This window comes from Zootoca vivipara, chromosome 1 (genome assembly GCF_963506605.1).
Source record: "Zootoca vivipara chromosome 1, rZooViv1.1, whole genome shotgun sequence".
Classification (NCBI taxonomy): domain Eukaryota; kingdom Metazoa; phylum Chordata; class Lepidosauria; order Squamata; family Lacertidae; genus Zootoca; species Zootoca vivipara.
In genome coordinates this window covers 29,740,575-29,763,032 of record NC_083276.1, presented here as the reverse complement: position 1 = coordinate 29,763,032, position 22,458 = coordinate 29,740,575, and the positions used below count along the sequence as shown (strand labels likewise).

Here is a 22,458-nt window from a genome sequence, read left to right as displayed (position 1 = left end):
TCAGCCTCTGACAGTCATGCTGTTAGAAGCTGCTTTGTTGACTCTTCCCACTGGGTGATAGAACTCCTCGTCTGCATGCAATTAGAGAAGATGCAAAGGCAGCACTGAGCAATAATCTCGCAAACATCAGGAATTTTAAGGCTCTAAAGATTGGAGAAAAGCATAAATTCAATTACTTTTTCATTGCACAGTGAACTATAGAACAAGGTGTTTGTAAAGTTAGTATTGCATCGTAAATTTCAAGTAGAAATGGTTTGGCGGGACAAACCATTACCTATTCATAGAAGGCAGATTAAATCTACGTTTCTTTCTTTCTTTTTTTGCTAGGCTCTGTTTGCTAACTTCCCAACATCCACCATCAGCTCTATGACCCTATCAACTAATTCTGGTGCCCACAGGACATCAAGTGCCATTTCTAGCAGCCAGAAAGTACCGAACCTGAATAAGGTGATGCCATCCCAGAGTGCATCTTCAAACTTGATCCCTAAGCCCCCAGCCAGCCATAGACAAGCAGTTATTAGGAAGGTGGCATCTCAGAGGATTTCCAAGTAAGTTTGTGTTCCTGAAACAGAACTCACTATTGAAAGGTGTTGATGGAGAAACATGGGCAGTAAATGACTAACTTTTCCTTGGGGGGGGGTATCCTTAGTGTTTAATGTAACTATTAGATACATTTTAAGAACATTTTTTTTGTTTGATGAAGGAGGGGAGAAGTAACTTAAATACCGTAAGATGAATTGCTATACACCAGTGATGACCAAACTTGGCCTCCCAGCTGTTTTGGGGCTACAGTTCCTATCATCTCTGACCACTGGTCCTGCTAGCTAGGGATGATGGGAGTTGTAGTCCCAAAACAGCTGGAGGGCAAGTTTGACCATCACTGCTATACACTATGGCAGCCTTCCTCAACCTTTGGTCCCTAGGTGGTGGTGGTCTACAACTCCCATCATCCCTGACCACTGGTCCTGCTAGCTAGGGATGATGGGAGTTGTAGTCCAACAACATCTGGGCGCCTAAAGTTGAGAAAGGCTTTGCTATGGCATACAGCCAGGGTGGGGAATCTATTTTACCCCAAGGGCCTGATTCACACTTGACCAACCTTTTGGGAATCCGAACATCACAAAACAAACATGCACAAAATAAATTCACATGCACCAAAAACGCAGAGGAACAGTGCACACACACAGCAGGCATGCAGGCACACAGGTCCATGCACTGTACACACACACACACACCATCACCAGCCCTCCTCTCCAGGGGTGGAGGTGGCTAGCGAAATCCCTCTGCCTGCTCTTTAGACAGTATCACTATAAGTCTGGAGGTAGATTAAAACTCAGCCTTGCTTCCTAGCCCCACTCCAACGTTGGAGTGGGAATAGGCAGAAATTCTATCTTTTTAATATTAAAGAGCAATCAGAGCAGTTACCCACAATTTTAGCTCTGTGGTGCTTAGTGCTAAAATCGGAAATAAGAGATCTGCCTGCCTGCTCTTCATTTCCGATCTCCATATGATTAGTAGGTGTGCAGCACACAGTGGGACAGACATGGCAGGCTGTCAAAAGTTCCCCACTGCTGGCATTCATCCTGCTAGGGCCTCTCATTGCACACTTCACTTTCTGATCATTGTTTCTTTGTCATGGATTTCTAATACTGGGGTATTAATTTTGAGCCAAGAAAACTTTGCATTTCTGTATTGTGATGTATGCTTGTTCTGATCTATGTCTGTGTTTGAAAAAATAATGTGTAATTTAGCCACTATCCTGTATCTTTCTTACTTGTATTTAATGCTACAAAGAAAGCTTTAAAAACAAATTATCTTAAATACATATAGAAGTGTATTCTTATCTCCCTGTACTGGTGATATGGTTTATTTCCTGCAGTGCGATAGGCTGCTTTTGTTACTTCTGTAGACTCCTAACAAAAACCTTAACTGTTGATGTTTTAAATGTGAGAACAATTTCATATTGTATTGTCCTCAGTTTTTAGTTTCAGTATAGTTTCTGGAGAGGTATTGAAATCATTGTTGCTTGTAAACTTGTCATCTTTCTATTTTTATGGAACTCATTAAGTTGGAGTCTGACTTATCTTTCCTTGACCATTTTGTTATTTTGTGCTCCATCATGCTGCTTCTTGCTTGTCTCTTTTCTAGACTAAACAATCTCATTATTCTCAGTCTCTCATTATACAGAAGCCTCTCCAAGCTCCTCGTAAATTATATTATCTATCTTTGGAGATATTGAGTTGCATTATAAATCTTTATTGTTTTAAATTGTGATGTTTGCTTCGCTGCCCCCAGTCTATAGGACTAGGCAGCCTTCACATCAGGTGAAATATGTGTAGCTGCAGTGATGGATACAACAGTATGCAGCATCCTCTGAAGTAATAATGACCCATATGGATGGAAGGACCATCCTTTTAAAGGGCTTCTTTAATCCTTAGGATGGTGCCTCCTCTGGAGCACATAAGCACAGCCAGAAGGAGGAGCCACCAATGTTTCCTGACCAACAATGTCTCACATGTCTATCAGTCAGGCCAAAATCTGTATTAAGAGACCCACTCCTTAGTATAACCATTCTCCAGTGGTTTCAAAATTGTATTTATTGCATTTAAATTATATGAATTTCCCTAAAATGCACAGTTGTGTACACTTTGTATATCAGCATTTTTGTGTGCATCTTTTGAACTTAAACTGCATTGCAAAAAGTGGCACAGCACACAATCTGCTTAATAACTACATTCTGATCTTCTTAAAGACACAGAGTTTTGAATTTGATCTGATGTGGACTAAAGAAAATCCTTCTCCATCCCTGCTGCCCTGGTTATGGTTGTTTGGAACCTTCTAGCACTTAAGCATACTCATATTTGGTAGCCTGGTGTATCCAACTCTCCACCGCAACCCCACACAATGTGAATGTGTGTCTGCATGGCTTCTCTTGTAACCAGGTGTCTATGTAGCACAGTTGTTGTTTGAAAAGTACAAAAGGGGGAAATCCCCAACAATGAACAGGTATGGCCATTGCCTCTTCTGTTTCCTACAAGAGTGTAAGATGGAGAACTGTGTTCACTGACAAACATTGCAAATGATTCCTATGTGCCAATGTACTGTGAGTACGAACAAGAGCCCAAAATTCCTTCCCTGACCATCCAACTCTGAGATTATTGTACTGCACAGAGCAGTGTCATTGTTCCTTTCTTTCTGGTCACAGGTTTTTTGATTATTGTTCTATTAAAATGATTGCCCCTTCAATTTTTATACATTAAAATGGGATCCAGGTGTTAATTAAATTGGTCAGTTCAACAAGTACAGATAGCCATACCTGTTTCAATAGTCCTGTGCTGATAATAGCTTTGGTTTGACTCTCCCCGTCCTGGAGGTGATGCATGTTAGTTCAGGTGACAAGCCTTTTCAGTGAGTTTGTCTGCCAAGCAGCGAGATGTGTTATTTGAAGATGCCGGTGTGCTGTACTCACATATTGGCAGGGAGAATGTTTATCCTTGTGAGATGGAATTGCAGCTCCTTGGACAGACTTGACTTTACTGCGTTCTTGTGGTTTCTGCTCTGTGACAGGCATAAGTGTGGGAAAACCGGAAAAAGCTCAGCATCAAAAATGCATAGAAGGGTGAAAAAAGTAAAAGATTCCCTCACAATTTCAGAGCATAGTCCAATTACTGGAGGCTGCAAGGAGCCATTCCGGAAATACTTTCTGAGTTGCTGTTCAGACTCTAGCACAAGTCTCCAAGTCTATTCTTGCAATTTGTGGGATCACATACTGACTTTTCTCAGTTACACGGAAATGAGAGCTCCCTATATATTCCAGAACAACGGGGGGGATTGGATTGACCACATCCAAACCTCTTTCACTGATCTGTGTGTCCTTTTGTATTGCCCAGTTTGTCTTTCTTACAGGATCAGGGGGGGGGGGGGAGAGACAGCCCATGTTCTATATGCAAGAGAGATTCCCTTTTACTAAAAAACAATTCAAACGAAAACTACTTCTTAGGTGCTTCAAGTCTTATGCTTTCCATTGTTCTTCAGCCATTTAATACACACCATTTGTTCTTTGTTGATATTTCCAGCCTTTTGAACTCCACTGTCAAGAATTCCATTACATCTAAGAATGCTAAGAGATTTTATGTTTGGTCACCCCGCCCCCCGCCCCCACCCCCACCCCCCAAATCCTTAACAGGAAGGGATTAAGTTCCAAACAAACTCAAACTTCAAGTTTTTAATCTACGTTTGTAATATTTTTCCTCTGGTGTGGGGGAGGAATATACTAAACTGTGCAAGTTCCAGTGCAAGGTATTGAGATAAGGAAGAGAACATGCAGTTCAGAACAAGCTGCCTCAGGAGGTTGTGGAGCATGTGTCTCCATGAAGCTTCTCAAGGAAAGGTTCAACCAAGATATTGGCCCACATGACTCCTTTGATCTGTTCATGTTAAACCATTTTGTATTCTGGAGGACAAACTTACTTTTGTTGTGTTCTAGTCTTGGTAATTTGCAATGCCACTCTATGCACATTTACTTGCAAATAATCCTGTGTGTTTAATGGAGGCCTATTCCCATGTAAATATGTGCGATGTTGGATATATTTCTATCTATATTATCTCAAATCTGCTGCCTATTGCCTTGTCTTTTTGCCATTTCATCATAGGTACAATATGCTACAACCATTGAATCTCTCTTCAATGGTTTCTAGAAAAACTGTCTTTGAGCAATAAAGAAAACCTAAAATCTGAACCATCTCATTATTCCAGTCTCAGCTGGACCACATATGATCTTTAGAAGGAAAGAGAATTACTAGAGATATTTTAAAATTGCTGAATACATGATGGATATCCTAAAGATGAATATTTCTAATTCAGCAATATTTGAATAGCTTGAGAAAACCACTTCCGCTAACACGGAGGTGGGGTTGTGGGCTTGGCCCGACAGAACTCTCGCGATGGGGGCTGAGATTTCAGCCCTCTCGCGAGGGGGGGAATTCCCGCCACGTCATAAGCAGGCTGGCCAATCGGGTCAGCCGGGGCGGGGCTTCCAGTCCTTTTAAACCGGGACGGGGCGGGAACGCATCCTCTTTCGCCCCGGATCCCAGAGCGATAAGTGGGCATATTTTTCCCACCGAGGAAGGTAATAAGAACTAGACAAAGAAGGCTCATCTCTTGCTATATATATTTTGCATCACTTCCTAATTTGTAAGAGTGAATTGCTTTTTTAAAAAAATATAGGAAACATTATAAAGACATGCAACTTATGAATTAAATGTTTGGGGACTTTGGTGGATTATAAATGTTTATTTATTGAAATATAACTCTAAATTGGTATGTTTCTCAACATAATGATAAAGATAGTCCTGAGGACTTCCGGTGACGGTGCCCTAGAGAGCGGGTCGGGAAGAAAGAGCTCCGCGATCGCAGGAGCAAAAACGGCGGACAAACAACTATTTGAGGGGGTAGGCGCCTGGAATCCCCCTCTATATAGAAAGCAAGGGTACGGGTCCCTTGCGGAGGAAAGAAAAGCGGCGTGAATTGCGGCGGAACTTGGTAGCGGCACCTTAAACGGGTGAAAGCTGCTGAGAGGAGCCACACGCTACGACGTTAACAGCGGCTGCATAGCTACAAGTGTCCGTTGTTCGCGGCGCCCCAAAGACTCGCCTAGGAAGCACCAGATCTCTTCGACAAAGAAGACAAAAGAAACACCGCTCCGTGAGTTCACAAAATAACTGAGAGGGTTTGACAATTCACGGGCGGGGATTAAAGTCGGAGAAACTTCTTAACATATTGCTACAGTCTTGCGGCTGACAGCCCTGTGGGGGAAGGAGAGAGGCTAGAGAAGAAAAGATCGCGGACTGTAACATTGGGGGCTACATTGTAATTGCTGAATAACTGAGTAAAAAAAAGAGGGAGAAGAGCGAACCCCAGAGTTATGGACTCACAAACTTTGCTTTAAAATGGAGATTTGGACTCATGCCAAGCCACGCTGAAGGGTTCTTTTCCGGCTTAGAAGGAAAGACGGGGAGAGGAGGAGGGGAGAGGAGGGAAAGGAGACGTGACTGCTAGCACAACTAAGAAGATCAAAGAGACGGCTGTGGATAGTAACCTAGCGACAGATCTGGGAAGGTCTGGAGGCTATAGATTTACAAACTGACTGACTGCTAACTAACAGCCAGACATAAGAGCGGAATTGTGTTTTTTAAAGACCCCGCAAAGGCTCTATCCCCCTCTATCCCCCCCAGCCCGGGTCCCATCTCCCCAGTTTGATAAATCCGACCCAATATAAAAAGATGTGTGGCTAAAGGTGGGGAAGGGAGCTCCCAAACTGAGAGAGGAACAGGTCTCTGTCACAACACAGAAAGATTGTGTAACAGCTAAATAACGACAGAGAATGCCTTTAAGGAAATATAAAGAGCAGCAAGGAAACACGACAGCAATGGCAGGAATGCAGCAGAGAAGGCAATCTATATCAACACCAGGGGAAAATGATGCCTTGGCAGACTTGAAAGAATTAATTACAGGGATGAATAAATCCTTGAATGAGAAATTGGACTCTGTTGAATTTAAGATCGCATCTGTTGAATCCAAAATGACATCAGTTGAATCTAAGATCGAAGGGAATTCTAAATTGATCGAAGACCTGTCTGGCCAGATGAAAGAACTTTATGACAGAAATAAAGAATTGGATAAAGCAGTAAAGGACTTGAATGTGAGAATGAACAAACAAGACGATACAATAAAGAAAATAGCAACGGAAAATAAGGAGATGAGATCAGCGAAGGAGAAAGAAGAGGAAGAAATAAAGAAACTGAGGAAAATGCAAGAGGAACTAGCCGATCAAATTGCTCTAACTGAAATGAAGCAGAAGGAACTGATTTTGAGGATGAGAGGCGTGCCAGAGACAGCCAACGAACAGATAGAAGAGAAAATAATCAAAGGTTTGGCAGATTGGCTGCACGTAAAGGAGGAAGATCTACTGCTTGATGTGGAAAAGATTTATAGAATTCGAGTGGACAGAGCCAAAAATATCAAAGGCCCAGGAGACTGTATGCTATTTCTGAGTTCTTTGCTCTTGAAAGATAAGATTCTACAAAAGAAAAAACAAGAGAGCTTGATAATTGAGGGAAAAACTGTAGCCATTTTTAAAGAAATTCCAAGAAGACTTAGACTTAAGAGGCAGGCTTATAAGAATGTAACAGAGATCTTGCTTAAGCAAAAAATTTGGTTTGTTTGGGAGTACCCTGAAGGAATCACCTTTACTTTTAAGGGTAGGAGGAAAACATTTAGAACAGCTGAAGAGGCTGAGAGGTTCTGCAATAGGAACAGGAAAGAGTTACTCAAAGAGGGGGAGGGTGACGGAGACAACTCGGGTCAACTGAATGGTTGAAAGCTTGGGAACAAAGTGCCTTAAAAGCTTGATTTTGTATTTGGGATTTAACGATATTTTCCTCCTCTTTTCTTTTCCTTTTCCCCCAACCTCTGTATTTTCCATATAGAAAAGAGTACGGACACAACTCTATCAACCCTTCCTTGGCAAAAAGCGGTTCTTTGTTCTTCCTCTTATTTTTGAAGAATTTAGATTAGGAAATTTTAAATCAACTTAATTAATAAAGTAATGGATTTCAATATAATTTCGTGGAATATTAATGGTTTAAATAATAAGTGTAAAAGGAATAAAATTGAGCGTATATTAAAGAAGGGTTCTTGGAATATTATTGGTTTACAAGAAACCCACATTTCCCAAAAGCATGAAAGAATATTAATTAATGAGAGATTGGGAACAGAATTTACATCATTAAATAGGAAAAAGAAAAGTGGGGTGGTAATTTATGTTAAACAAAATATCAAAGCAGAAAAATTATTTCAGGATAATGAAGGAAGGATGGTAGGTGTGCGTTTGTACTTACCAGAGGGGAACATAATAGTGGTGAATATCTATGCGCCAAATGGCTGTAAAAAGGAATTTTTTAAAGCATTGGGAAGGAAGATGGGAGAACATATAGGAGATGAAGGAATAATTCTATTAGGAGACTTTAATGGAGTAATACAAACTGAATTAGATAGAACAAGGACGGGTAAAAAAGATAGAGGGAGGCTACCAGAGGTTTTCTTTAATATGATACAAAATTATGAATTAGAAGACGTTTGGAGGAGAGATAACCCAAGTGAGACAAAATTTACGTATTATTCTAACGCAAGAAAATCAGCTTCTAGAATTGACATGATATGGTCCACTCCTGCTATATTACAAAGAGTAGTTAAAAGTGAAATAATGATTAAATCAATTACAGACCATAACCCAATTATGATGAAAATAAAGGGAAAGAATAGGAAGTTTAATAGATGGAGAATGGACGAAAGAATCCTGAATGATGAGACATTTGTTAAAAAAATGAGGGAATTATTAAAGGAATTTTTTAAGAACAATATATCAGAGGAGGTAGATTTAAGGACTACGTGGGACGCAGGTAAGGCCTTTGTTCGAGGCCTATATATTCAACAAAAAAATAAAGTTAGAAGGGAAAGAGAGAAAAATTTGGAAGAAATTAAGAGACAAATTAAGGAGAATGAAAGAGAATTGGCATGTAACCCAAGGAATGAGGCCCTAGTGATGAGAATGAAAATCTTACAAAGAGAGCTTTCAGTATTAGTGGGGGAAGAAATTGAAAATAAAATAAGATGGAGTAAGCAAAAAACATTTGAATGGGGAGGGAAGACAGGGAAATTATTGGCATGGAAATTAAGGAAAATGCAAAAGGGAAGATTGATTACGGGGATAATAGATAAAGGTGAAAAATTGACAAGAATCGAAGATATTCAGAAACGCCTTATACAGTATTATAAAAAATTATATGAGAAGGGGAATATTAATGAAAAGAAGCTAGAGGATTATTTTTCAAAGAAAAAAGAGAAAATAATTATGAAAGAAGAAATAGACTTATTAAACAAGCCAGTGTCTCTGCAAGAAATCTATGATGCCATTAAAAAAGCAAAAGTGGGTAAGTCCCCGGGGACGGACGGCCTGCCCAGCCAGCATTATAAAATATTCAAGGAAGAGCTCGGAGGGGTATATCAGAATTTAGTTAATAGAATTATGGAAGGAGGGCCAATACCAAGATCTTGGCAAGAGGCCTTTATTACTTTGATCCCGAAGGATGAGGAAGAATTTAAACAAGTCGGAAATTTTAGACCCATTTCGCTCCTCAATGTAGATTATAAATTATTTGCTGAGATCCTTGCGAGTAGATTAAAAGGAATTTTGAACAGGATTATAGAACAAAATCAACAAGGATTCTTGCCGGGTAGGAAAATGGCCAGGAATGTGAGGATCCTCTTAGATTTGGTAGAATATTTGGATTGGTCGCCGGGCAAGGGGGCAGCCTTTGTTTTCCTTGACATAGAAAAAGCCTTTGATTCTTTATCGTGGGAATTTATGAAGGAATCGTTAGCTAAAATGGGAATTAAGGGGAATTTTTTGGAGGTAATCAATTCGATCTATGATAGTCAATTCGCAAAATTAATTTTAAATGGGGAGGTAATGGAGGAGTTCGAGATAAAAAAGGGAACGAGGCAGGGGTGTCCCCTATCCCCCTTATTATTTATATTGTCTATTGAGTTTTTATTGGAGGATATTAAAGAAAACAGGGAAATTAGAGGAATCAAAGTTAAAAAGATAATATATAAAATTTATGCCTTCGCCGACGATATGATAGTGATGACAGAGGATCCAAAAGAATCAATTATGATTTTAAAAAAGGTTTTAAAAAGATTTGAAGAAGTATCGGGATTGAAAATTAATGGGAAGAAAACTAAAATATTAGTCAAAAATATAAGAAAGGAAGGAATTGAAAATTTAGGGATATCAGTGGATTGGGAAATAGTTAAAAAAGTTAAATATTTGGGAATTGAGATTAGTGCAAATAATATAGAGCTTTTTGAAAATAATTATGGGAAAGTCTGGAGGGATATTAAAAAAGAGATGGAAAGATGGAAAGACTTAAATTTATCACTATCAAGTAGAATAGCTACGATCAAAATGGTAATATTGCCTAGGATTCTATTCCTATTCCAAATGTTGCCTATAGTGGGAAAAAAGGAGGTATTTGATAATTGGAGAAGGGATCTGAGCGATTTCATTTGGCTAGGGAAAAAGGCAAGGATTCAGTATAGATTGCTCACCGACGTTAAAGAAAGGGGAGGATGGGGGGTCCCGGACTTGAGGATCTACTATGCATCTGCATGTTTTTGCTGGCTTAGAGATTGGTTGGTACTAGAGGACGAAGAAGTTCTAGAAGTAGAAGGTTTTAGGAATGTTACGGGGTGGCACACATATCTTTTGCAGGACGACACAAAGAAATTTAAACAATTCCCAGATCATGTAATTAAAAAATCAATCCTCAAAGTTTGGCGAGAATTCAAGGATTTATTAGAACCTAAAATACCCTGGTGGATCTCCCCCTTGGAGATGACATCAATGGGAGGCAGAAGCAAAAATGGGAGATGGTTAACGTATAAAGACCTAATAGAGAAAGATGGAGAACAATTAGTGTTAAAGCCCTACGATCAAATCAAATCAAGCTGTACGAGCTGGCTACAATATATGCAATTACAAAGTTTATTTAAAGAACATCAAAAAATTGGCTTCGGGAAAGAGGAATCTAAATTACAGGAGTTGGTATTGGGGAATACAGTTAAACCATTATCGAAGATTTACAAATTCCTTTTGGAATGGGAATTGAAGGATGAAGCAATTAAATGTGTTATGGTTAAATGGGCCCAGGACCTAGGAAGGCCAATTTATATGGCCCAATGGGATAAATTATGGAAAGTTACAATGAAGTTTACGGCTTGTGCTAGAATAAAAGAAAATATGTTTAAAATGGTTTACAGGTGGCACCTAACACCAGATAGGTTGTCTAAAATATATAAAAATGAAGAAATAAATTGTTGGAAATGTCAAAAAAAGGGGGGAAATTATATGCATTGCTGGTGGGGGTGTGTCAAGATTAAGGAATTTTGGGGGAAAGTTTATGAAGAGTTGAAAAAAATGTTAAAGACCACCTTTAAAAAGAGTCCAGAATATTTTTTATTGAGTCTGGTACCTGAAAACCTCCCAAAGGACAGGATAGATATTTTTCTTTATTCTTGCGCAGCGGCAAGATTACTGATTGGGCAAAAATGGAAAAGAGAAGAGATACCCACAATTCAAGAGTGGCAATTAAAATTAATTGAGTTCATGAATCTTGATAGAATGACAGCGGCAATTAGGAATAAATCGAAGCAAAGTTCCAAAAAGAAATGGGAATATGTAGAGGAATATTTTAAGAAACAAGATATTAAAACAGAGTTGGCGATCTGTTTCGACTAGCTGACCACAAGGAATTTGAGTGGGAAATTTGATAAGAAGGGAATCTAAATTTAATGTTTTGTTTCAGGGGAGAGTAACGCAAGTAGTAGAGAAAATTTAAAGGAAAGTGATGTGTTAAAGTTTTGGAAGTTGTTTTTTTTTTATTGATTATGGTGCAAATGAAATGTATATTTCTTTTTCTGTATAGATTTTAATATTAATAAAGATTATTTACCTAAAAAAAATAAAAATAAAAAAAAGGAAAAGAGATAAAGATAGTCCTGTGACACTAATATTCAAACTCATTGGATTTGTATTCATCTTCAGGCTTCTAGGGTAGGGAGTTGCTGCAACTCAGAGCACATTCCTTGTCAGGATGGTGCCTCTCTCTAGATCAGTAGGCAGGCTCAATGTATGAGCAACCATCTCACCAAGAGAGAGGCTCTATCACCCTGATGTGCCCCAGGCGCTGAGCAGCTGTTAGAAACCACGGGTGCTTTTTTGGACCTCTGGTATTTGATAAACATCTGTCTAGGCTCCTTGATGAACTTGAGGGCAAACCTCTAGGAAACAGTTGCTGGAATCCAGACATCAATTCTTGATGAGATCCAGGTGCTTGCAAAGTACTGAAGTGCCAAGTCATGGAATTTAGGGCGAAACTGGTGTCATTAAACAATTTGGGAGCAGGTTAGCTAAGGGGTCGCCCGGTAAGTGTGATTCTCAGATGGGGTACTGCTGAGAGTGCTGCATGCCCTAGAGGTGCACTTCATTTTTTACTAGAAACCAAGTTTTCAGTGTTGCTTCTCCAACCCCCTGGAGTCAGCTGCCATTGGAAAAAGACCTGGGCATGAACTTTGATTTAGACAAATGAGAAAGTGAGTGAAGTGTGGAAGGAGATAAAGAAAAGTGAAACAGCAAAAGGCTAACCATGGGTAGGAAGAGGAGTGCTAAAGAGAGAGAGAGAATCTGGAAATTAGGGGAAATGCAGCTGTCAGGAAACAAAGGAGGAGGCAGTGACCTATGATCAAGTGGAAGATCAGCAACTCCATTGGAAAGTATATGTTTATCTGCCAGCAGAACATCTAAGAGCATGTGGAATTTGGGGATATTAAATTAGTCCAAGCTTAGAGGTCAGAAATAGAGAAATACATCTGAGTCATCTCTGCAAAGATTGTAATTTTAAGTATAGCAATGTATTAGGCTGAAAAAGAGGTAGAGGGTAGGGCTCAGAGATAGAAGGCAGTTCTTAATGCAGCAGTGTTAATTCATAATGCTGCAGTGAGCAAAAATGTAATGCTTTTCACCTGACAAAATGCCTTGGGGCTACTTCAGATTTTAATTTTCGGATGGAAAATGACCCAGCCTAAGTCTAAGTTATGTCTGAATATGAATTCAATAATGGAACTTGTAGATCTTTTGAGCTGGGTCTGTAACTTCTTCTAGGGCTATTTTTTCATTTAAAAAAGTAAAATACATAATCTACTACATTACATATGTGTATATCAAGTTCTCATTACATCTGCAAAGTAGCAAAGATACGGTCCAATATATTACAGTTTTCATACAGTGAAAGTAATTTGACCCATCCATTCTGTCCCTATGCTGAATCTGTTTTATAACTGTATATATTTTTTCATTTCTTCCACTTGTCAGACTGAAAGTATTCTTTTTTGGGGGGCTGGAATATTTTATTCTCAATGTCTACTGCATGCAGGTTTTTTGTTTTTTGTTTGCTTCCATGAATTAATTAATAAGAAAGAAAAGCACTGTGCAACCCACCAAAATTGAAGCTGCTTGCTTCACTTACTCTGTCTCTGTGTACTTCTATCTCTGTGTTAAGTTTATAGGGATATTGTCAGCCAAATGATGGGTGCTGCTTGAGTAAGGAATGGTCTTGAAGTTCTGAGGAAGACCCATGTTTTCAGCTTCTAACTAGGAAAATGGAGAAATCCTGACAGGCATTGCATGTGACACCTTGCTGTCAGTCTTCTCAACATGTACTTGAGCTGTCATGAAAATGTACTCCTTTCTGAATTAAATAACTGAATTGGTACATACAGCATTAATTGAAAATCTTTATGTAGCCGGGTTACCCTTCACATTGCCTCATTTTTTCATGATTTCTTTGTTTTGATATTCACTGAACACAAGTCCTGGCAAAATGAAACATTCCTGGAACCAAAGCACTACTTTATGGAAGAACATCTGAATTGTTCATAGGAAATTGATTATGGATTCTGCATGAATTATTTGAGAACTGAATCCATTTTGAGTAGCCCAACCATCTCTGAATGTAGAATCCTCCAGATGTTTTGGACTCCAGCTTCCATCGTCCCTGACCACAGATCATGGTTGCTGGCGCTGGAAGTTGGAGGGAAGTTTATATGAACAGCACCAGGCTGGGGAAGAGTTGGGGCAATAACACAACCCTGTTTAACACCTGATCCCACTGTGAATGGTTCACTTTGAGAGTCATTGTTATCTGCTATTGTTGCTGTCATATTATCATGGAGGAGCCGAATGATGTTTACAAATTTATCTGGGCAACCAACCTTCAGAAGGACAGTCCACAGGGCATTACGATTTACAGCGTTGAAAGCCTTAGTCAGGACAATAAACGCTATATACAGGGGTTGGTTTTGCTCTCTGCATTTTTCTTGAAACTGTCGAGCGGTGAAAATCATGTCCACTGTCCCCCTAGAAGGCCGAAAACTCTTTTGGGATTCAGGAAGGGTCACCTCGGATATTGTTACCAGACGGTTTGCTAAGATCCTTGCAAGAATTTTGCCGGCCGCAGGTAATACAGAGATGCCTCAATAGTTTCCACAATCAGTTCCGTCACCTTTTTTAAAGAGATTGATAATTTTGGCATCTCTAAAGTCTGCTGGGATTTCTTCTCTTTCCCAGATTTTTTCAATGAGCTTGTGAAGTTGTTGTGTAAGTTCAATTCCACCCACTTTGAAGATTTCGGCAGGTATCCCACCCAACAGGTCCACTGGCTTTGTTGTTTTTCATTTGGTTAACAGCTGTACACAACTCTCCCATATTTGGAGATACTGCAAGCTCATCTCTAACTTGTTTTTGTGGAATTTGTGAGAGTTGTTGGTAGTGTTCTTTCCAGCGCAGTGCAATAGCTTCTTTATCTTTTAGAAGTGTGTTACCGTCTGCTGAGTGTAGGGGGCATATGCCATGATTTATTGGCCCATAGATGGTCTTTGTGGCTTTAAAGAAACTCTGTGCATCATGAGTATCAGCTAAGTGCTGGATCTCTTGAGTTTTTTTAATCCACCAGGTGTTTTTTAGTACTCTTTAGTACTCAGCCTTATTGTTGGCATAGGCTTTTTTTCTTAGTGGCACAGTTTCTATCTCTTTGCCAGATCTGAATGGCCTTCCTTTTCTTGTCAATCATGTGTTCAATCTCACTGTCATTCTCATCAAACCAGTCCTGGTGTTTCTTGGTTTGGTATCCAATAGTTTGTTCACAGGCTGCAATAATGGATGTTTTTAGCTTAGTCCAGTGTTCCTCAATGTTGTCAGGGAATTCTGAAAGCAAATGGTCCTTAAGAGTCGTTTGGAAGCAATCCTGCTTAATGGGGTCTTGAAGGGCTTGAGTGTTCATTTTGCGCCTTGGTTTCCTTCCTTGAAGCCTGCATTGAGGTATAATCTTGATAGCCATTGTGGAGCGTATTAGTTGGTGATCTGTCCAGCAGTCGTCAGCGCTCGTCATAGCTCTGGTAAGGAGCACATCACAGCGATCTTTAGCATGGACAATAACATAGTCTAAGAGGTGCCAGTGGTTTGACCGAGGATGCCTCCATGAAGTTTTTAATTTATTTTTCTGTCGGAAGAGTGTGTTGGTAATAACAAGGTTGTGTGCTGCACATATCGTCAAAAGTAAGATTCCGTTCTGGTTGCTGTTGCCAACTCCTTCTTTCCCAATAGTCCCAGGCCACAGATCGAAATCTCGCCCAACTCTTGCATTAAAATCACCCAGGAGGATAATTTTATCTTCCTTAGGTGTCTCTGATAGGACGGTATCCAGCTGAGAGTAAAATTTTTCTTTAATGTCTTCATCGGCATCCAGTGTTGGTGCATAAGCGCTTATAATAGAAGCCTGTTGGGTTTGTGCTATACTCTGATTCAGTGTTTGTGCTAGGTATATACAGTGTTGATACATGGGTTTGTGCTATACTCTGATTCAGTGTTTTGTCTAGCAGGGCAACCTCCACAGAAGGGCATCTGAATGGATTCCAGAATAGCCTTAACAGTGCTAAATCCTGTGAGCCACTCACAAACTCCAAAGGTGAGAGAACTAAGGCATTGCAGCCAACCTTTTTTTTTTTGTTTTCCATTTGCATTGTAACTTGTCTGCCCTGACAAGAATCATAGAATTGTAGACTTGGAAGGGACCCAAAGGGTCATTTTGTCAACCCCCCTGCAATACAGGAATCAGTTTTCAGCCATGACATCAGTTAACATGAAATGTCATAAAATAGGGTTGCCATATTTCAAACAGTGAAAGTCCGGACAGTTTCTGAGCATTTTTTGCTCAAAATTGTTGAGCTTTTTAGGCCAAAAATATATATGCAAATTTTTAAGCTACTTTTTATGGCAGACTTTAAGAAAATAGGGCCTATCCACTCCATGCTGCGGAAAAGGAGTAGTCCTTGCTTGTGCCAGGCATACGTCATGTTGGGCGGAGCTTTTTCTGAATTTTTAACTGAGGAATGAAGAAAGCACTTTTAACTAAAGTAGGGGGAGTGTTTTCTTGTCCTGAATCCATATTAGTGCTGGAAGTTTCCCACCCCTGAAAAGCTCAAATACAAAAATGGAACATCTCCAAGCCAACTTACTTTTTTCTGTCATGCTGGTGAGTATGTTGAAATCCCCTTCACTATATGGAGTACACACTCAGCTTCTCATGGTGTTGCAGTTTGATTTCGCATCAGGTAATTGTCATCTTTTCTGGAATTGATGGGCGATAAGCCAAGTGGAAAAGAAGCAGAGGAACCTGCCCCACACTAAGCCATTTCCCCCCCATTTTCCAGGTCTTTTGGAAGCTTCCCCACACATTATTTTCGCCAGAACTAGACCTTTGTCCAGCCGATCCAGAGCCACTGATACACTTGTAGGGCACAGAAAGAAAAGGCCAGTGGAGGGAGGGCCAGCTTAAGGTAACAGAAGACTCATCTGCGCCTCCCAAATATTTTCCTTCCATAATTGAGTAGAGTAAAAGGGGCATATTCACCCCCCACGAGAACATGTGAGGGTGGGACTTTTTGTGAAAGGGAAATGACTAGCCATAATAAAGACCTGTAGCAAGTCTGTTCATAGTAATATGTCACTTGCCAGCATATTCTAAGAAATAAATAATGGATTCTATATGCTCTCGCTGTTTGAGCTAAGCAGCCGGACCCTCGTATATTTGCCGCTCACGTACATGAAGGCTTATGATTTTTGCAAGTTTTTGCCCTTGTGTTACAGTCACATTTCCAACCATAACTCACAATTTGCCAATACCTTGAATTGTACAATAAAATCTTTATTGATTAAGTCAGGGCTTTCAGCAATGTTCAGTTACCTTCACTAGTTTCTTCTCAGCTTTGCTTTCTTTTATATCCATTTTCTGTACACTCGCGGTACTCTGTAGAATGCAGCCCCCTTCAAATGAATGGAAATTTTAATTGTTGCACTTGTTTTGCTTTCCAAGTCTTCCCCCAAAGTACTATTGGGCGACAAAAACTCATCTCCCTGGGAGGCGCGTGGGACAATAAGATCCCCTATGCAAGGTGGGCAGCCTCATAAAGAAGCTCCCTAGAAGGCAATGGAGAGAATCTTCTCTAGGTGAGCAGGGACAGCTTTCCAAGGCGTCACCTGGGAAGGCTTCTCCCAATCGGATTTTAATCTGAGTTTGAGAAAAATATGGAGTGCTTTTGATTCTTTTATCTCTTTTTAGGCAAATGTTACTGAGCCCCTGAAGTTCATTTTCAGAGTGGAGCCTAGTGAATTTTGGCAGCATCTATAATCCTGACTATTTGCAGGTTTTCCATCATCTATATTGTAGGTTTAGGTTCCCAGGGCTTCTATAAAGACAGAAGAGTTCTTAAGTGTGCATCTTTTGTGTTGAAAACTCTGGCCCCTGAGAGCCTTGGCTCTTAGTTTCAGAAAGCTCCTCATTGTCAGCAATATCTTTAAATCCTTCAGCAGGAGCAGCTGGAAACAGGAATCCCTCCAACTTCTGTGCAGTGATGCATTCCTTCCTGCACAATAGTAATCCCTTTTAATTCCGTTCCTCATTTTCACCTTCCTGCCTCTCTTGCTTACCAAAACTGACAGCGTAAGTTGTCTTGAGTTTGAAACCTCCCTTCCAATGGCATTTCAGGTGGGAGGCTGCAGAACTGGCACTGTAACAAATTTTTGTGCATCAACTTTTCTTTCCAATTGTGGGGAAAATAACTGGAGGATGAGTTTCAGTGGAATAATAGCATGAAGGTGAAAAGGTTAAGAAGCCCCTCTGCCCTTTGCCAGTTTTCCACTTCAGATTGCAGCCTCAGCAACTTCATAATGCAGAGAGAGAGAGAGAGATAGCGCACAAATACCCTAGTGAAAACTGAACTATGGAACTGTATGTAACGTGTAATTCCACCCTTAGGTTTTCTTAGTAAGCAGTTACAGTTCTAAAATAAACCGTCTTTCACAATTGCAACTGTTTATTCAATGACCATATTTTCAGTTGAAGTTGATTGAATCCCGGCAAAGTTGAAAGCTGCTTTCTCAAAACTCTTCTCAAGAGAGCACCTGGTGTATAATGTCAAACACTGTAGCCACCTTCCCCACTAAATCTGAGGGTTGGTGCTTGCTTCTAATGAGTAATTAACAGATACTTTTAATCCTCAGCCAATAAGAATGACCTGCCCCTCGTACTTTGAGTCAGCCACTTTGTCTTTGTTTTACAAGAGGAAGAAGATGTTTCCTGTTATCTGCTGGTTTTATGCAACAAAGAGTCAAAATAATCCAAGTCTACAGAGTATTTCTCTGCTGTAGAAAACACTTTTGGAACTCTGGAATGAGAGAAAAAGTAGTGTGTCAAACCAGCTCTCTGAGTCGAGAGCAGAGTAGGATGAGTGATTTGAGATGGAATAATCTTGGACTATACAATTTCAGCCTGCAGATAAGGTTCATTGTTTTTAATGATTCCCTCCATTTTTTCAACAAAACATAACACGATAAGCTGGCACATTTGAGAGAGAAGCTTAGCATATCTCTCTTGATGATGTGTTTGTTTATTGCATGGGTGACAATTCATCTTGATCTTGTATATGTGATATTGAACAAGGGAATTCCAGACCCACCCCTTCCTTGTACATTCCCCTGAACCCTCCGAAAAGCTTTTGCACTTAAAAATTACTTACTATTTGATTGGGGCTATTTGCCTCTCCTCCAACAACCTCCAGGCCTTCACAGAGGGTTCTCTGACCCTCAGAGACATTTGAAGGGCTGCAAGAGACAATAACATGGCGAAGAGGGCCAATAATTCCCTTGCCCAAGAATCCCCTAGCATTGGATAGAAATCATTGCCATATATGTTTAATAAATTGTATGATTTCCCCCTTCTTCAATTTTTTAATACATGCCCTTCTTAAATCTTAGCTCATCTGTAAGCTCCTTAAGCAGCCACAATGTCTGCATTTGGGCCTTCAATATTTCACCTTTAAGAAATTCCCATCCATCTTGGACTCCCTTCTCTTTGAGTATTTCTGACCTTAGGATCTCACCCAGTGGTTTCTTAAGCTGTTTGAAATCAGCCTTCTTAATCAAGCTCAGATAGTGGTTCTGTTATGCACAGAACATTTTTCATGCATGACAATATTCCCCAAAGGTCACTCCTGTGATCAAAATATCAATGTAGGGCAAACCAACATGAAGTTACATCTTTGGCTACTCATGAATCAGGCATAGAGCATCTGGAAATGATTAAGTATCTGTGTGTGTTAAGATGCCTTTTAATGTGTGTGGGTATGGCGGAGTGTGTGTTGGGAGCTTGAAAACCAAACTTGCAATGTGTGAAGTGGCCTTGGGATGTCCAGAATCCTCAAAGCCTATGAACTGAGTAGGACGGGGAAAGGCAAAGACTCATTCATTAGCTCAAACAGTTATTGCAATATAGCAGGGTTTAACTCCAGCAAAAAAAGAAAGAGAAAGTGAAAAAAATATGGTCTCAAAATAGATTATTTCCATAGCAGACTTTAGTCACAGATATACATGTTTTTGCATACTAGTTTTAAAGCAATGTGGGGTTGAAATAGAAGTTTTATCTTAACTCTAATGCTACTGTTACAAGGCCAATAATTTTTCTGTGAGCACTGGCATTTGCAGTATTCCTTAAGTTAAAGTATAAATGCTTACCATGCACAGAGATGGAGCTGATAGCATGGGAATTCACTTTATTTGATACTGTACTGAAAGTTTCTGTTCAGTGACCCAGCTTTTAATTTTTAATAGCTAATATGCTTGTTCTGTTGGATCAGCCATTGCTCACAAAAACTTCAATTTTGGCCCAGATATCATTCCAAATTCCATGGGTTTGTGTGATGCTTGACACATCGTCTTTGTAAAATGCTAATATTCTTAGTGCTACTCAAGGTAGGTTACACAGAGCAATCAACTGATTTTAGTAAAACTTGCTACATGTGTAGCGCAAGCTATGAGCGACCATAGCTCAGTGGCATAGAGCATCTCCTTTGCATGCGGAAGGTGGCAGCTTCAGTCTCCCAGGAAATAGCAGGTACCTGTTTCCCCTAGAGCAAGCTTGCACTTACTGTGAGAAGGCGGTCATGTGATTGCTGATCCCTGCCAATCATGTAGATTATTATAGAATAGCAGCGCCTATTCTTCAGTCTGCACAGCAGGGATCAGAACCACCACAGCAGCATTTCGTCTGCCTGCAGCTAACACTATCTGGAATTATCCTGTCTGGTTTCGTAACTTGTGTCAAGGAAGACTCCTGTATCCTGTGGCTCGTGCACATATCTCTGGAACCATTAACCAGCTTTCCTTTGTCTCCCTTTCAGCTCCCGGTTGCACTTACTTTCTGAAGTGAAGGATTAATCCTTAATAACGGGTGGACAGACAATCCAGTGCATCAGCATGCAAGGAGGAGATGAAGCAGGGATGAGTGCTCATCATTCCACACTCCTAGCAACACCCAGATTGACAGCAAGACCTGTCGCACACTCCAGAATTTTCCCCACTGAAAGGAGAGCAGAGCAGCTGAGTGTTTCTGGAAGAGCTGTTGGAGCCCTGACTTGAGGCTTTCTAGTTCCGCTGAGCTTCTGCTGCTTAAGCCTCAGGCCTTCCTTTGCATTTTATATCACATCTTCCATCAACTAGTCAAGCTTATGACTCACATAAGACAGGAGCTCTTAATGGTGTCTGTATTATGTATCCTGAGGCCCAGGTTTCTCCATCCACTCAGTCATTTTGACTCACTTTGAGAACAATCAAGGTTCTCTATCAGGTACTGGGCAGCTTTCACCACCAGTGGCATGAGAAGCTGAAATGCTGACTTGACTATAGACACTTCTGCTGGCTGCTATCTTGAATTTTGGCAGAAAGCCATAGAAATGCTCAGTCTGAATAAAGTCATTCATTTTGTTTGTTTAGCTTAAAATTTACATTTATTATGCTGGGTAAAAGTCCTTCCAATTAGTTGACATTTAATTTTACTGCAGTGGAAGGCTTTATTATTATTCATGCATTACGTTGATTTTCCCTCTCATTTCTTTACATTTCTTATGTTTCCATACTGAAGTTGTGTTTCCAGAGCCCAGACTGATCCCACTAATAGGGTTCTGTCACTTCAGATCAGCTGCGTGAGCATGGAAACAGTACATTATTTATCATTTCCACACCATTCAGCATTCTAAGTGTTTTACATTTATCCTGTGAGGCAAGCTGGGCTTGGAGAGAGTCTTGCAAACCAAACAAATATCTTACTCAGTCACAGAACAGGAGTTTGTCCCTGTTCATTTTTGTCCAAACTGGCCACTTTGTTCATTACACTGCCCTCACTACTTGCAAGCTTAACAGCAAAATCCTATGCCTGTCTTCTCAGGGTCACTGTGTTCAGCGGGGCTTACTCTCAGGGAAGTTTACATAGGCTCACAGACTAGTTATGAAACTGTTCAGTATTGGGGTTTCTTTCTAATTTTTTCTCTCCTGATGTTGACTGAGAAAATCAGTTTGCACTCCCCACCCAGCATAACAGTCCACACCATGTAGGAATCTTGCCATCCCAAGGAACTGCTTCTTACATGCTAGAGCTACATTGTACCATAACTGGACAGATAGAAGGGGAAACACGTACTTGGGCAGACTCTTAATGAATATTTTAGTACTGTCATGAATGTCCAGGGAGAAAAGGGCAGCATCACTCAAGTTTTCTCCTTATGGTATTCATAAATTATTGTCTCCATTCCCACATAAGTGGGTTGGAGAGTTAGCCGAAGCTGTGGACTAAAATGCAGATGTTTCCTAAGTGGTTTGTCACATGGTAAACAAGCTGTTTTAAGTGCTAAAACTGTTCATGGTGAAGATCCCCTTGGAAGACATGCTGCTTACAGTACTACCCTTAGCAGCAGCCATGATGCATGTGACGATAGTAGACACCTTCTGCACTGTGAACATTAGTCATCAGCTCGTGTCTTCTGAGCTACTTACCGTTGGGAAGAAAAGATCACCACAGCAGAGCCAAACATTCTCAAGGATGTAGAAGATGGCCTTTAAACCATTTTCTCATGAACCGATTTCTCCCTGGTCACAGCCTAGCTAACATATCAGGCAATGGTGATTAATGTATTATGGCCAGACATAGGAACTGGCTACAAAGCTGAGGCATGGATACAGATTTGCAGATCAGGTTAGTAAGCACCCCAATCTCCAGCTCAATCCTCTTTGCAGATCCATGGGAATTTGTTAGAGACCCAAGGACAAAACGCAGGTTCAGCAAAGAAAAATGTTCAAAAAAACACACCAAGACTTGACATTCCTTTCGAATGACCAAGCAACCCTACAAGGTCTGACAGGCCAATAGATTTAAGTGTAAGGGATCAAACACCAAA

General features: G+C 40.3%; 2 protein-coding genes across 4 annotated transcripts in view; both read left to right on the top strand.

Annotated features, from left to right (window-relative positions):
• TTLL5 (tubulin tyrosine ligase like 5) overlaps positions 1–20,994 on the top strand; it is a 117,405-nt gene extending 96,411 nt beyond the window's left edge. For 2 of the 3 annotated variants that reach the window (XM_035108158.2, XM_060272587.1), the window contains 4 exons: positions 328–548; positions 15,556–15,641; positions 16,387–16,512; positions 20,410–20,994. In XM_035108158.2, coding sequence (XP_034964049.1) covers positions 328–548; positions 15,556–15,641; positions 16,387–16,511 — 432 coding nt within the window. In that variant the 3' untranslated portion in view covers position 16,512; positions 20,410–20,994. The remainder of the gene's footprint in view (positions 1–327; positions 549–15,555; positions 15,642–16,386; positions 16,513–20,409) is intronic. The other variant, XM_035108181.2, reaches the window with a different exon arrangement.
• FLVCR2 (FLVCR choline and putative heme transporter 2) overlaps positions 1–22,458 on the top strand; it is a 228,292-nt gene that overhangs the window by 150,552 nt on the left and 55,282 nt on the right. The window lies entirely within an intron of this gene.